The sequence below is a fragment of the Mobula birostris genome, chromosome 4 (assembly GCF_030028105.1).
Source record: "Mobula birostris isolate sMobBir1 chromosome 4, sMobBir1.hap1, whole genome shotgun sequence".
NCBI lineage: Eukaryota > Metazoa > Chordata > Chondrichthyes > Myliobatiformes > Myliobatidae > Mobula > Mobula birostris.
In genome coordinates, this window is record NC_092373.1 from 134,713,571 (window position 1) to 134,726,905 (window position 13,335).

At 39.5% G+C, this 13,335-nt stretch overlaps 1 protein-coding gene across 5 annotated transcripts in view; it reads left to right on the plus strand.

Annotated features, from left to right (window-relative positions):
* arfip1 (ADP-ribosylation factor interacting protein 1 (arfaptin 1)) overlaps positions 1-13,335 on the plus strand; it is a 131,723-nt gene that overhangs the window by 34,442 nt on the left and 83,946 nt on the right. For all 5 annotated transcript variants that reach the window (XM_072256071.1, XM_072256073.1, XM_072256074.1 and 2 more), the window contains one exon: positions 3,008-3,076. In XM_072256071.1, coding sequence (XP_072112172.1) covers positions 3,008-3,076 — 69 coding nt within the window. The remainder of the gene's footprint in view (positions 1-3,007; positions 3,077-13,335) is intronic.

The following is a 13,335-nucleotide window of genomic DNA, read 5'->3' on the forward strand; positions in this document are numbered from 1 at the left end:
GATTTTCACACTTCCTCTCCAGAGCCACGAGATCCCGGGCCCCGAAGGCGAGCAGAGCTCTTAGACTGAGCCCTTGGCATGCCGAACAATGGCCAGTTGTGAAACCCCAAGAGCGGGTCCCATTCCTGCAAAGAACCGTAGTCAGCATGTAACTCCAGGTCAGGGTGTTCAAAGGAACTCTGAAGGGGAAAAATAAAGATATAAAGATGGAAATAGAGCTGTTTCTGAAGATGCAAGCAAAGGAATTGCCGTTGGGTGCCATTAATCCTCCTAAGCTTCTTATGCAAGTATTTCAATCTTTTCGCACTCACTAATCTGCCTTTTCTTTGCACTTAATAGTACATGCAAAAAAAATGCATATGCATACAATATCAGTTTGTGCTTGGATTGTTACCATCATGAAATAAAATTTTAAAAATGTTTTGTACAAATACTATTAATTAAAAATTGAGAAATAGAGGCAAATGAAAGGGGTGGAGTGTTTTAAGCAAGAAATTTCAGGGCTTAAGATCATAGAATAGAAGTGTTTAAAATTTAGTGTGCTCCAGAGAGAAGTGTAGGATGCACAATAGAGACACGTGTGCAAATGCTGGAATCTAGTGCAACACCTAAAGTGCCGGAGGAACGCAAAGGGACATGCAACATCAAAAGAGGAAATTTGGGGAATTGATGTCTGTGGTCAAAATTCCTCATTTCCAGATTAAGGGTCTTGGCCTGAAATGTTGACTATCCATTTTCCTTCATGAATGCTCCCTGACCAGTTGAGTTCCTTCAGTTCTTTATGTGTGCTTTGAATGCAGAGATGAAATTAATACCCTTCATATCCTGGGCATTACCAAGATTATGAAATTATCTTATCTCTCTATCATTTAGTTGTTGGAATGTCTGGGCCCCCATTTCATTGATGGGATCTTAGCCACCTCCCCAGTTAATTACTGGGTTTGTGGGAAATAACAAGTGACTTGGGGCAGTAAAAGTAAAAAAAAAGTGATGAATATAAATAGCCTATACACTTTTGTTTTAAATTATTATTTTCTTTACTACATGTAATTCTGTGGTATTACAGGTCTATCTTCTGCTTTATATTTTAGTTCCAACCAGCTATCTAGATTTTTTTGATTTTGATTTAAACTCCTGTACTTCTGTTTATTGAAGTTAAAAGCACCTGCACATGATAGATCTGGGTCAATGAGGTAACTGACTTAAAATGCAGTGCAATGGAGAAAGGGCACGTTTCTAAATTTAAAATGTCTTGATCAAAAGAAAGGATTGATTAGACTGGCTTTACTTGATTTTGTTCAAAAATTTTCAGAATAAATTGAAAAGAAAGGTATACTATTTAGTTAGGACCATGATGTTGTCTTGAGCAGCATTTAAACACATCTCAAACCCTTGTTACTTATTCAAGTAAACCTAGTTTCCAAGCAATAATGGTTTAGGCTATAGTTTTTCATTATCCTTGATTTGTAAAGATCTCTTCAGCTATGTACAGCATGACAATTAAAATACATTTACTTTTCATAAAACCTGTTAAAGTGTTCAAGTTAATGGTTGAAGGTACATTTGTGAATAGTTACACTGAAGGGAATGCTGACCTAACTCAAACTTATAAAGGCATTCTCATGACCTCCTTTCCCCTTAGCTCATGCATAGTATATTTTTGTTTTATCAATTTCAGGATATAAATTATGCTGAAATGGAGATATATGTTGTTCATGCTAACAATAGTAAATCTAAACACAAAGCTGATTTCTCTTCTCTACTTATTTCCATAGTGCCAACATTTTGCAGTCCAATTTCTAACGTGTAAATTCACAACTGTATTTGTACGACAGTCAAGGCAAATAAGTGTTCGAAATTTCTGAGACCATATGCTAAAAATGCAAGTTGAACCACAGAAGATTGTATTAGGAGAAATTGAAAAGCAAGCAAGAAAGAGTTTAAAGAATCTTAAGGCAGAGCTATAAAGAGGTGAATGGAGAAGTAAGATGAAGTTTAAGGGTGGGAAAGGACTGACATAATGTGACAGGAAAGGAGACAGTTTCTTTTTTCTCCACCTACTTCAGATTTACATTTGAAGTTGGTTTTTGAAAGCAAACAGAAAGCCATTGAGAGAAAAAAACATGGTGGGGGATGAGTGTAGGCAGAGATGTAGGAGAAGAAGCAAGGTTAAAAGAAAGTATTTTAAAAATGAAGATGTAGGTGAAGAAGCAAGGTTAAAAGAAAGTATTTTAAAAATGAAGGTGGTGTGCATTTAAACTTGTGTGCATAACCATTTTGCATGTTGTAGGTATTAATGTGCTTATTGTTTTCTTTTGGTACATGGCGACTGCTGGCAAGGCCATCAAAGCAACAATCTCTGCTGATTGCCTTTTCCTTGATATCTGATCATTAACAGAAGAAAATAGGAGTAACAGGAGGAAACTGATTTCCCCCAAGTCTGCCCTGCTGTTCAGTATGAGTATGATTGATCAGTCCAAGGCTTTGCTTCTACAGTGCCTGTTTACCATAGCTTTCCATTCCATGACATTTCAAAAATGCACCACCCTCTTTTTTTAAATGCCCCCAATGATTGTCCTTCCACAACCTCATGTAATAGAAAATTCCAGAGATTGACCATCCCTGTGCACCTTGGTTTTAAGTAACCAGCCTTAATCTCGTAACTGTGTTCTCGTGTTCGAGATCCTTCCACTAGTGGAAACATCTTGACATCTGTCCTATCGGTCCCCTCAAAATTTTGCATTTCAGTAAGATCATCCTACTTCAGCAGAAAGTGATATATTTAATTGTTGGATACTGTTGATTAAAATAACAGCTGTTGAAACCAATTCCCATCACATTTGAGTTTTAAGTTCTGGATTTTACATGTTATGCTTTGATAGTACTGCACAAAGGTATTTATGTTGAAAATTGTATTTGCCAGGTCACCCTTTAAGAGCACAAAGAATTTAATGCCAGCTTGTCTGAAGGTTTTTTAAAAACTGATTTGTTTGTTCTTTTTTTAAAGGAACCTGTAATGGCAGAAACACCTGCTGGAGATTTTGCAGCTGAAATTCCAGTCACGAGTAATGGAGAAGTAAGTGGTTCACGAGCAGCGTTTTAAATGCAGTGATATTTTTCTAGTATGTTCCCTATCATTAGATGCATTCTTACTCAGTGATAGTTGTAGGCACATTGTTTGCCAGCTGTAAGTTGTGATGTAAATTCTTCTACTTCTAGCTAAATAATAGTGCAGACTTCCTCTCTGGGTTAACAATGTTAGTCCATAAACTGGAGGAGAGTGAATTAGTGTTTTTTTCTGTATCTCATTGAAGGACAGTTGGTAAAGTTGTGACTAGTAACTTGTATGGTACTTTCTAATTTTCTCACTGTATTCTTTTACTCCCATGTATTTTGCCCTATATATTGATGACCTGGATGAGAATGTGTGACATGATTAGTTAGTGTGGGGACGACGCCACATTTGGTGGCATAATGGACAGTAAATAAAGTTATCTGTGATTCCAAAAAGGATCTAGATCATTTGGGAAAGTATGCAAAGAAATGATTGATGGAAGGTGAGGGATTTTGTGAAGTTAATCCAGGACAGAGCATGCATTATGGTATTGGGGCGCCACGGTAGCATAGCGGTTCACATGACACTATTACAACTCGGGGTGCTGGAGTTTGGAGTTCAATTCTGACGTTATCTGTACGCAGTCTGTATGTCCTGTCTGTGGAATGTGTGAGTTTTCTCCAGGTGCTCTGGTTTCTTCCCACAGTCCAAAGACAGACTGATTAGTAGGTTAATTGGTGGTTGTAAATTGTCCCGAGATTTAGGTTGGGTTTAAATCGGGTGTTGCTGGGTGGTGCAGCTCAGTGGGCTGGAAGGGCCTTTTCTACTCTGTCTCTAACTAAATAAAATACATTATTGAGACCCAGCTGTACGTAGTTCACTGAAGGTGGTGATGCAAGTAAACAGGGTGGTGAAGATGGTCTGTGGTATCCTGACACAAAGTACAAAAGTTGAGATGCCATGGTATAGCAGTACAAGATGTTGGTGAGATTGCATTTAGAGTATTGTGTGTAGTTCTGGTTACCACACTCTGGGAAGGACGTGATTATGTGTGAGAGCATGCTAAAAAGATTCTCCATGTGGTATAAGGAGAGGCTGGATACCCTGGGACAGTTTTCCTTGGAGTGTAGGAAGCCAAAAGGTGACCTTGGAGGGATATCTCACCTAACCCCATTTTCCTGCTGCCTTAACAGGGATAGAGTTGTTCTTGTCCTTGCCTCCCATCCCATGAGCTTTCATACCCAGTACATCATTCTTGCCCAGCAATTCTGCCATCTTCAACAGGACCCTACCACCAAACACTACTTTACCTTCCCCCCCCCCCACCCTCCGCTTTCTGCAGGGTTTGCTCTCTCTGTGATTCCCTTGTCCATTTGTTCCTCCCCACTGATCTCCCTCCTAGCACTTATCCCTGCAAGCAGAATAAGTGTTATATCTGTTCATTCACCACCTCGCTCATTCAGGGCCCTAAACAGCCTTTCCAGGTGATGCAATGCTCTACCCGCAAGTCTGTCAGGGTTATCCTCTGTAGCCAACGGTTCCATTGTGACCTCCTGTACATTGGTAAGACCCGACCTAGATTGGAGACAGCTTTGTCGAGCACCTTCACTCTGTCCACAAAAGGGAGGATTTCTCGGAGTTACAGAAATTTTAATTCTGCTACTCCCCATTCACATTCTGACATGTCTGTCAATGGCCACCTCTACTGCCACGATGAGGCCACACTCAGGTTGGAGGAACAACACTTCATATTCCTTTTGAGTAGCCTCTAGCCTGACAGCATGAGCATTGATTTCTGCATTTTTCTTTTAGTAATTTCTCCTTTTCTCCCTCCTCTCCTTTTCCATTCACCATTCTGTCTCCCCGCTCCTCCTCACCTGCCTATTACCCCCTCCCTTTTCTCCCACAGTTCACTCTCATCTCCTGTTAGGTTCTTCCTTCAGCCCTTTAACTTTTCCACCTATCACCTTCCATGCTGCTATTTTCATCCTCCCTCCCTCACACAACGACCTTCCTTCTCACCTGGCTTCACTTACCAGCTTGTATTCCTTTCCCTCCCCCTACCTTATTCTGGCTGCTTCCCTCTTGCTTTCCAGTCTCGGCCAGAAACATTGACTCTTTATTCCTCTGCATAGATGCTGCATGTCCTGCTGAGTTCCTCCAGCAGTTCGTGTGTGTCAACTCTGGATTTCCAGAATCTTCAGAATTATGGTAATGAGGAAGGCGTGGAAATGATATTGAGTAGTTGATAGTTGGAGGATAGGATAGTTGAGTAGAAAATAAGAGTTAATGAATAAAGTCTTCTTGGACTTCCAGCCAGCTACAGGTTATCAATTATAACTGTTTCGATGACAAACTCTGCCATTTTCTTCAGGGATGATGCCTGAGCAAGTCTAGTCTGGAGTGATTTATACCCTTGTATTTCATCCCCCCGATTGGTTAGTTCTCATCCAATCAGTTTTCCACCGTCCCAGCTAGACTACAATCGAATTCCAGTTCTTCGAGCAGGACCTTCATCTTTGTTAAAATTCTTTTCCTCTAGTTTTATTTCAGTGGCTTCCTTTTCCAGGCGGTCCCAAAAGCCATTGGCACGGCACAGTAGTTTTGCGCCATGGAAGTCAATCCCATATGGCCATTGCCAATGCAGTGTTCCACTGCTGATTTCTCTGGGAAAATGGCAGAGTTTGTCATTGAAATGTTGGTTGTAATTGATACTTGTACCCGGCTGGAAGCCCGAGAAGAGCTTATTCGTCATATATGCCAGGAAAACTCTGGCTCCTTTTCAAAAAAGTTTGTTAAGTTAATTCAAGAAAGTTATAGTTAAAGTTTCATGGATACTTTATTAACTTGACTTGTAATACCAATGTGGATCTGTGGAAATTTTTATGGTCCTAGCTTTGATGGTTGACTCAATCAGCACACTTATAAACAAAGTTTACCCATTTTCAGTTTTTGCCACTAAGAAACTGCGTTGTGGTTTGGAATGTTAAAGAATATTGAAGACTAGAATCAATGGGGAGGTTATCTTTTCTCATTTTTTTTTGCATGTCTCAGTCATGTGATACAGTAATACATTGAATTTTTACTTTTGAACTTGGTGCAAATTCAAGTTATTGTCATTCAGTTGTACGCATGCACACTGCCAAACGAAACTACATTCTTCCAGACCAAGGTGCAATACACCGTGCATATAACTTAGACACATAATGCATTAAGTAATATTATCACAAATAAATGAACAAATAATAAGGTGCATATACAATACAAGTTAAGCACCAAACAGTATAATTCTACCAGCGGATCATACGTGATGAGACCTGGTGATGGCAGGGAGTTCAGCAGTCTTACAGCCTGAGGGAAGAAGCTGCTTCCCATCCTGAGAGTTCTTGTCCTAAAGCTACAGTACCTCTTGCCTGATGGTAGGGGGTCAGAGAGATTGTTGGACGGATGTGAGGAATCATTGACAATGCTGAGGCCTCAGCATGCACAGTGTTTCTGATAAATATCTCGGAAGGGTGGAAGAGAGACCCTGTTGATCCCCTCAGCAGTCCTCGCAATCCTTTGCAGGGACTTGCGGTCAGATTTCTTGCAATTCCCGTACTAAATGGTGATGCAACTAGCCAGGATACTCTGGATCGTGCTTCTGTACAAATTGGTTAAAATGGGGTTAGAGAGAGGGAACTCGCTCATCTCAGTCTCCTCAGGAAGGGGAGACGTTGCTGTGCTTTCTTGACAAAGAGGTGGTGTTGAGGGACCAGGTGAGATCCTCAAGGTAGGTGCTTTATTTAATATAAAGCAACAAGGAGCAGAACTAGGTTGTGTCCTTAACTTTGATAATGCCACACTAGAAACAGAGCTGTGCAGCTACATATTGGTTTATGAGAAGCGTCATTGTAATTCTGCAAGAAATGTAAGATTGCAAATCGGGAAGATATAAAATGAAGTTACTAAAATGGTGCCTAATTGACATAATTATATGCAAAAAGCAAATTGAAAAAATGATTTGCACCAAACTGTTCACTGTCATTCTGATTCCCTCTCTCCACACTCCTCATCACCCTTTCTCCCTTCAGTATTAGCCTTGCAGTAGCTGCATCTTAGATCTAAGTTTCAATTAATCTTTTGGGAGCTAATAAGCATAATGCACTTGGTGTAATTTATTTTCATTATCGTTTTCAAGAAAATGAAGCGCTTGATGAGTATGGGAATTTGAGCTAAATATTTAATGAAAAATGTGACCTATAGAGTTAAGATAGTTGGTGATGACTCAGCAGATTTAAGGCACCATCTTGGAATAGCCATGATATGTGGCGAAATCATGATTAGTCATGTGAAATAATGATTAGTCATAGACTAATAGATGGAGGAGGAGACATTTCTATGACTGTAATTTATCAAAGAAGTTTGACTAATGGTTTAAATTGCCTATAATTCACTCCAGATGTAATTTTTTTTGTTGTGAAGATTGACTGTTAATTGCACTCTTCACTATTCTGATGAAAATCTGTACTAAGTAATGTGAAGGACTTAACAGTAAAGGTAAATAAGGGTGTAAATAAGATTTCAAATTAATAATGTGGTAGCAAGTTATTGATTTACACATTACTGATTGTTAATGCTTATTCAATTAGTTGCAATGTATGTACTCCACCAAATGCTGGAAGGAAATTGGAGGAGTAATCCAGCAAGTGAATAACAGGAAAAGTAAAGCAATCCTGGAATAAATAAATTTTTCTTAGGCTTCCAGCCAGGTAAAGATATCGATTGTAACCAATATTTGTACCCGGCTGGAAGCCTGAGAAAAGTTTATTCATCATACATCAGGAAAGCACTAGATCCTTTTTCAATCATGGCATATTTCGAGAATATTTTCTACCTCCTCCCCCCTCACCCCAAAGTATATGGCAGGAAGGTGAAATGAAAGGAGAAAAGGGTTTAGAATTCTTGTAGTTTATACAGGGCTCTATTCTCAGTCAGGATTTAGAAGTAAAACAAAAACAAATCAGCAAAACTAAAAGTAAGTAAAACCGTGTCCATAGATAAGCAGCTGGTGAATTTTGCAAAATGAAACATGTATCAAAGTCGGATGAAAGACTAGTTGACCATGTAGGTCATTGTAAAGGTTCTAGAATCAATCTCACAGAATGATTGAGTCTATCAGCACTTATCGTGATTTTTTAAAGTAAAAATAATGAGCTGAGTAAATGTCAATGCTTGAATATTCACAATGCCAGAAAGTGCCACATCAGCTAATGAGAGGATCTGATGGGGGGAATAATCTGTAAGGATAGCAAATTAACTCAATAGAAAGCAGAGTGGAGAGGGTAAATGATCATTCAGATTCAGGAAGCAGACCATTATTTGTAAATTAATATTCTTGATTTAGCAGTGCAATTCCACATCATAATTTGCATGCAAGAGCAAACGGATTTAAAGTAAGACCGAGGAAAAATAATATCTGAAAATGTTGGGAGTTATGGACCAAGCATTTAAAGACAATGGATAATTGTGAAATGATGCAAGGCATAACAGGTAAACAGATAATCAAAAGCAAATTTGAAGCTTAGCAAAAGAATTTAAGAAGTTAATTAAGTGCTGGGATTTGCATCTAAGAGGCCTTTTATCTTTAATTATAGGAAAACCTGGAAGTAACCTGAAATGAATGCATTGGTCAGAATTGTGAGAAATTATATATAGGGCTATGGTTACTGCTAGGTTTAAAAAAAAGAGGTTTTTTACTCAGTTTATCACATGGTCACATCACTGCCTGGTAAGGAAACAACAATGCACTTGAATGGAGAAGCCTCCAAAATGTAGGGGATACAGCACAGTCCCATCATAGGTAAAGCCCTCCCCACCATTGAGCACATGCACAAGGAGCACTGTCAAAGGAAAGTGCATTCATCATCAAGGAACCACCCCCTGTCCCCCAACCATCCAGGTGATGTTCTCTTCTTGCTGCTGCCAATCAGGAAGGAGATGCAAGGGCTGTAGTTCCCACACCAGGTTCAGATACAGTTATTATCTCTGAACTATCGGGCTTCTGAACCAAAGTGGATATAACTTCACTCACCCCCATCACTGAATTGAATACACACCCTTTTGAAGATAGGCTAAATGACCTGTTTCTATCATGCGTGTTCATTGAAATGTTTACAGTCCAACATATGTGGCTTTCGTATTATGTAGAGCAATTTTTTTTTCCAAAGGAAAACCTTCAAAATGGTACTGGCAGCATCCTGAAAACCACGTTTTGACAATAAGTGAAAACTGGAATGAAGCAAAAGTAATATCCACTTTGGTGAATATGCTATGTAATCTTTTGGAGGGAACCAGAGCATGAAGCCCTCATGGCATGCCAGCAAATTCTAGAAAAGTTCTGGTTGGACAGCAGAGACCATGAAAGGAATAAAGCAACACACAAAACCCTGGAGAAACTGACCAGGCCAGGCAGCATCAATGGAAATGAATATACAGTTGACAGTTCAGGCTAGGATGCTTCTTTAGGAATAAGAAAAACTTGGTTTGCATTAACAGACCCATATTTAGTCTATACTTCAAAATTCATCAATTATAATGTAAGGAGTTTTTCTTTATATGTCACTGCGTAGTCTAATTAAAATAGCTTCTTTGTTATGTTATAATTGAAAGGGCTTCTTTGTTATGTTAACTGCTGAGAAAGTCCTTCCCGCTAGCAGTTTGTTTGAATCACGTTACTGATAAGAAGATGTTATGAACCAATTGCGATAGTTGTTATGTTTTTGGTGTATCTGTAAGATATTGTATGCGCGGGGTTTTGGAGCAGAAGGTGGGAGAGAGAGACAGGATGGACCAGGTGCTGTGAGTCCACTAACGGGGTCGGACCCCGAGCGGGGCGTTCGGCAAGGAGAGGAGACGGAGACGGACTGGGGTGGAGCGTCTGGTCGACCACTGTTGTTGGTCCCAGGCGGCCAGTCGAGGTGGTCCGAGGGGTCGCAGGGTGAAGAAGAAGGGTCCTGCGCTCCAACTGTTTGTGCATGAAGAGGTTGAACTTTGATAAGTGTGGCGCCTTTTATTTTCCTTTTATATTTTATCTCTATTAATTATGTAGTTCCAGTAATATCTATAAACTGTAAATCATTTAATCGTGTCTGGTGTATTGTCTGTTATTTGGGCGGGGTGGGGTACATCACACAGCATTCACACAAACTGATTACCCAGTTTGACAGGGCTGAGGGCTGTCTCCCTAGACGACAGCGAGCCGAGCGACCCTGAGGCTGGCCAGGGGGGCTATAATAGGATGGATGTGATTATAACTAAGAATTTACAGGCTACTGCCTAAACCTGATGCTTTTAAAAATGTTTAAAATTTAGTTTTTGAAAGTCTTTGATGAATCATGCAAGCCTGAGTTTATTGCCCACCTTTGAATGCACTAAAAACATTGAATGAATCATGATTGACATTCAGAGTGGAGTGGCAGGATTCCCTTTGAAGCATAAAACTGAACTAAGGCATTTTGTTTTCCGCTGTTTTATTTGCTTCATTTCCACTTGTTAATGGCACAACTCTAGATTTATTGAATGGTTTCACAATTTACTGAGCAGTTGAACTTGATCTTTCAGTCTGTGTGTCAGCCATCTGAGCTATAACTGCAGTGGTCTTTCATCCCACCAGCTAAAAATTAACTAAACCTTGCCAATAGATTCAAAACAGGTTGATTACACAAAAGAACCCTTGGATGTTATTAAATGTAAAAGATACATCTGAAAAAAAGAAATTGCTGCTGACCAAGTTAAATTCTCATTTACCTGTTGCAAATCCCTATTTAAGAACTTCCTATGCGAAGCTTGCTGAAACTTTGATGTTAAGTACCAGGGTAGTGCCGGGCTTTCTCAAGTTTCTCCGCCTAACCTGATTTATTAGACAGGTCCAATCAACAAAACTGCTGAGAAAACATTGGTAGCATACCCATTGGTTAATGCAGCTTTCAAAACACTGTTTCTGAAACTTAGAAGCTTTCTGAATCCATCAAAAAAATAGTCAATACAACACATTGGAATAAATGTTTATGAAGTCTAACAAGCATTCAATAAAATGCAAATAAACTTAACAATCAAGAAGAACTTTGCACTCAGTTTTTATAGTCCTGCTCCACTAAAATAGTGGAACACATTCAGTCCTAATTATTTGATTGGATTATTGACCACGTCATGGGCAATTGCACATTATGTTCCACTGCTGAGCTGGTAGTTATGAGGATGTTGTGAGCACCTGCCAGGAAGACCAGTACTTCAGTGTTCCTGCTTGTCCAGCCAGGTATCCCAGACCTTCAGCATTTCTGAGCAAGATAAATTCAATTAAACTTTTCATAGCTTCAAGATGACAAAATATTTGTTTTGGTATCTTTGTCATTCAGGAAAATATAGCAGCCAATTTTAGAGACAGCAATGTCCTGCAGTAAGGTATGACCAGATTATCTGTTTGGGATATCATCCAATAAAAATTGGCCTGTGGATTCCCCAGCTTTTTTTAATAGTATAATGGGATATAGAATTACAGACAGTTTAAGATTCATTGAAGAAACAGCGCCCATAACAGTTTTAACACTTAGCTCAAACAGAATATGGCACCTCCAACACCATAATACTCCTCAGTACTGTATTTAAATGATAGCTGAGAATTGGGCTTGATTTCAATTCACATCCATTTGACACAGCAAGAATGTCTATACTGAGTTAAGACATGGGTGCAAATAATTAAATTGAAAAGCTGCTGAAATGTTGGGCTGCTTGGAACTTCAACTACAAAACTATTGTTTTACAACATTGAATCTCAGTGGATTTAATTTGGCTTCTTTTGACAGTGCTCATCAGAAAAGACTCTTTTGTGTCACAGTGAAAGCAAAATTTATTAAATTATTAAACACAAAATAATTTATTGCATAATTACTCACCCCTTCAAGTCAGCATTTAGTAGATGCTCCTTTGACAGCAATTACAGCCTTGAGTGGGTGTGGATTGGTCTCTATCAGCTTTGCATGTAGCACTGCAATTTTTCCCTGTTCTTCTTTACAGAACTGCTCAAGCTCTGTCAAATTGCATGGGGGTCATGAGTGAACAGCCCATTTCAAGTCCAGCTACAAATTCTAAATTTGATTAAGGTCTGGACTCTGACTCGGCCACTCTGGGACATTAACTTTGTTGTTTTTAAGCCATTCCTCTGTACCTTGGGCTTTATGCTTGACTCATTGTCTTGCTGGAAAGCAGATCTTCTCCCGAGTGGTGGTTCTCTTGCAGACTGCATCAATTTTTCCTCCAGGCTTTCCCTGTATTTTGCTGCATTCATTTTACCCTCTACTTTCACAAGCCTTCCAGGGCCTGCTGCAGTAAAGCATCCCCACAACATGATGGTAGCTACCACCGTGCTTCACGGTAGGGATGGTGTGTTTTTGGTGTGTGATGTTTGGCTTATGCCAAACATAACCTTTAGTCTGATGGCCAAAAAGCTGAATTTTGGTTTCATTAGACCACAGAACCTTCTTTCAGCTGATTTCAGAGTCTCCCACATACCTTCTGGAAAACTCTAGCCAAGATTACATGTGAGTTTTTTGTTTCAATAATGGCTTTCTCTTTGCCACTTTCCCATAAAGCTGCGACTGGTGAAGCACTCAGGCAACAGTTGTTGGATGCGCAGTATCTCCTATCTCAGCTACTAAAGCTTGTAACTCCTTCAAAGTTGTCGTAGGTCTCTTGGTGGCTTTCCTCACGTTCTCTTTGCACGGTCACTCAGTTTTTGCAGATTTGCTTGGAGTGTTCTTTTGTCTTCATGGTGTTTTTGACAGGAAACTGACTCACCAGTGGTTGGACCATCCAAATACAGGTGTATTTTTACTACAGTCAATTGAACCACCATGACTACGCACAGGTTTATATATAGCTAGGACACCTTGACTAATTATGTGACTTCTAAAACCAGTTGGCTATGCTAGTGATGATTTGGTGTGTCATATTAAAGGGGGTGAATACGTAGCAATCAATTATTTTGTGTTTTATATCTGTAATTGGGATCACTTTGTAGAGATCTGTTTTTAATTTTGACATGAAAGAGGCTTTTTCTGTTGATCATTGTCAAAAAAAAGCCAAATTAAATCCATGGTGATTCAATGCTGTAGAACAATAAAGCATGAAAACTTCCGGGGGGGGGGGGGGGGGGTGAATATTTTTTGTAGGTGCTGTAGCTTGAGGAGATATTGTGATTAATTTCTGCAAATGCCCACTTCACTGAGGTGCTGTATTTGAGT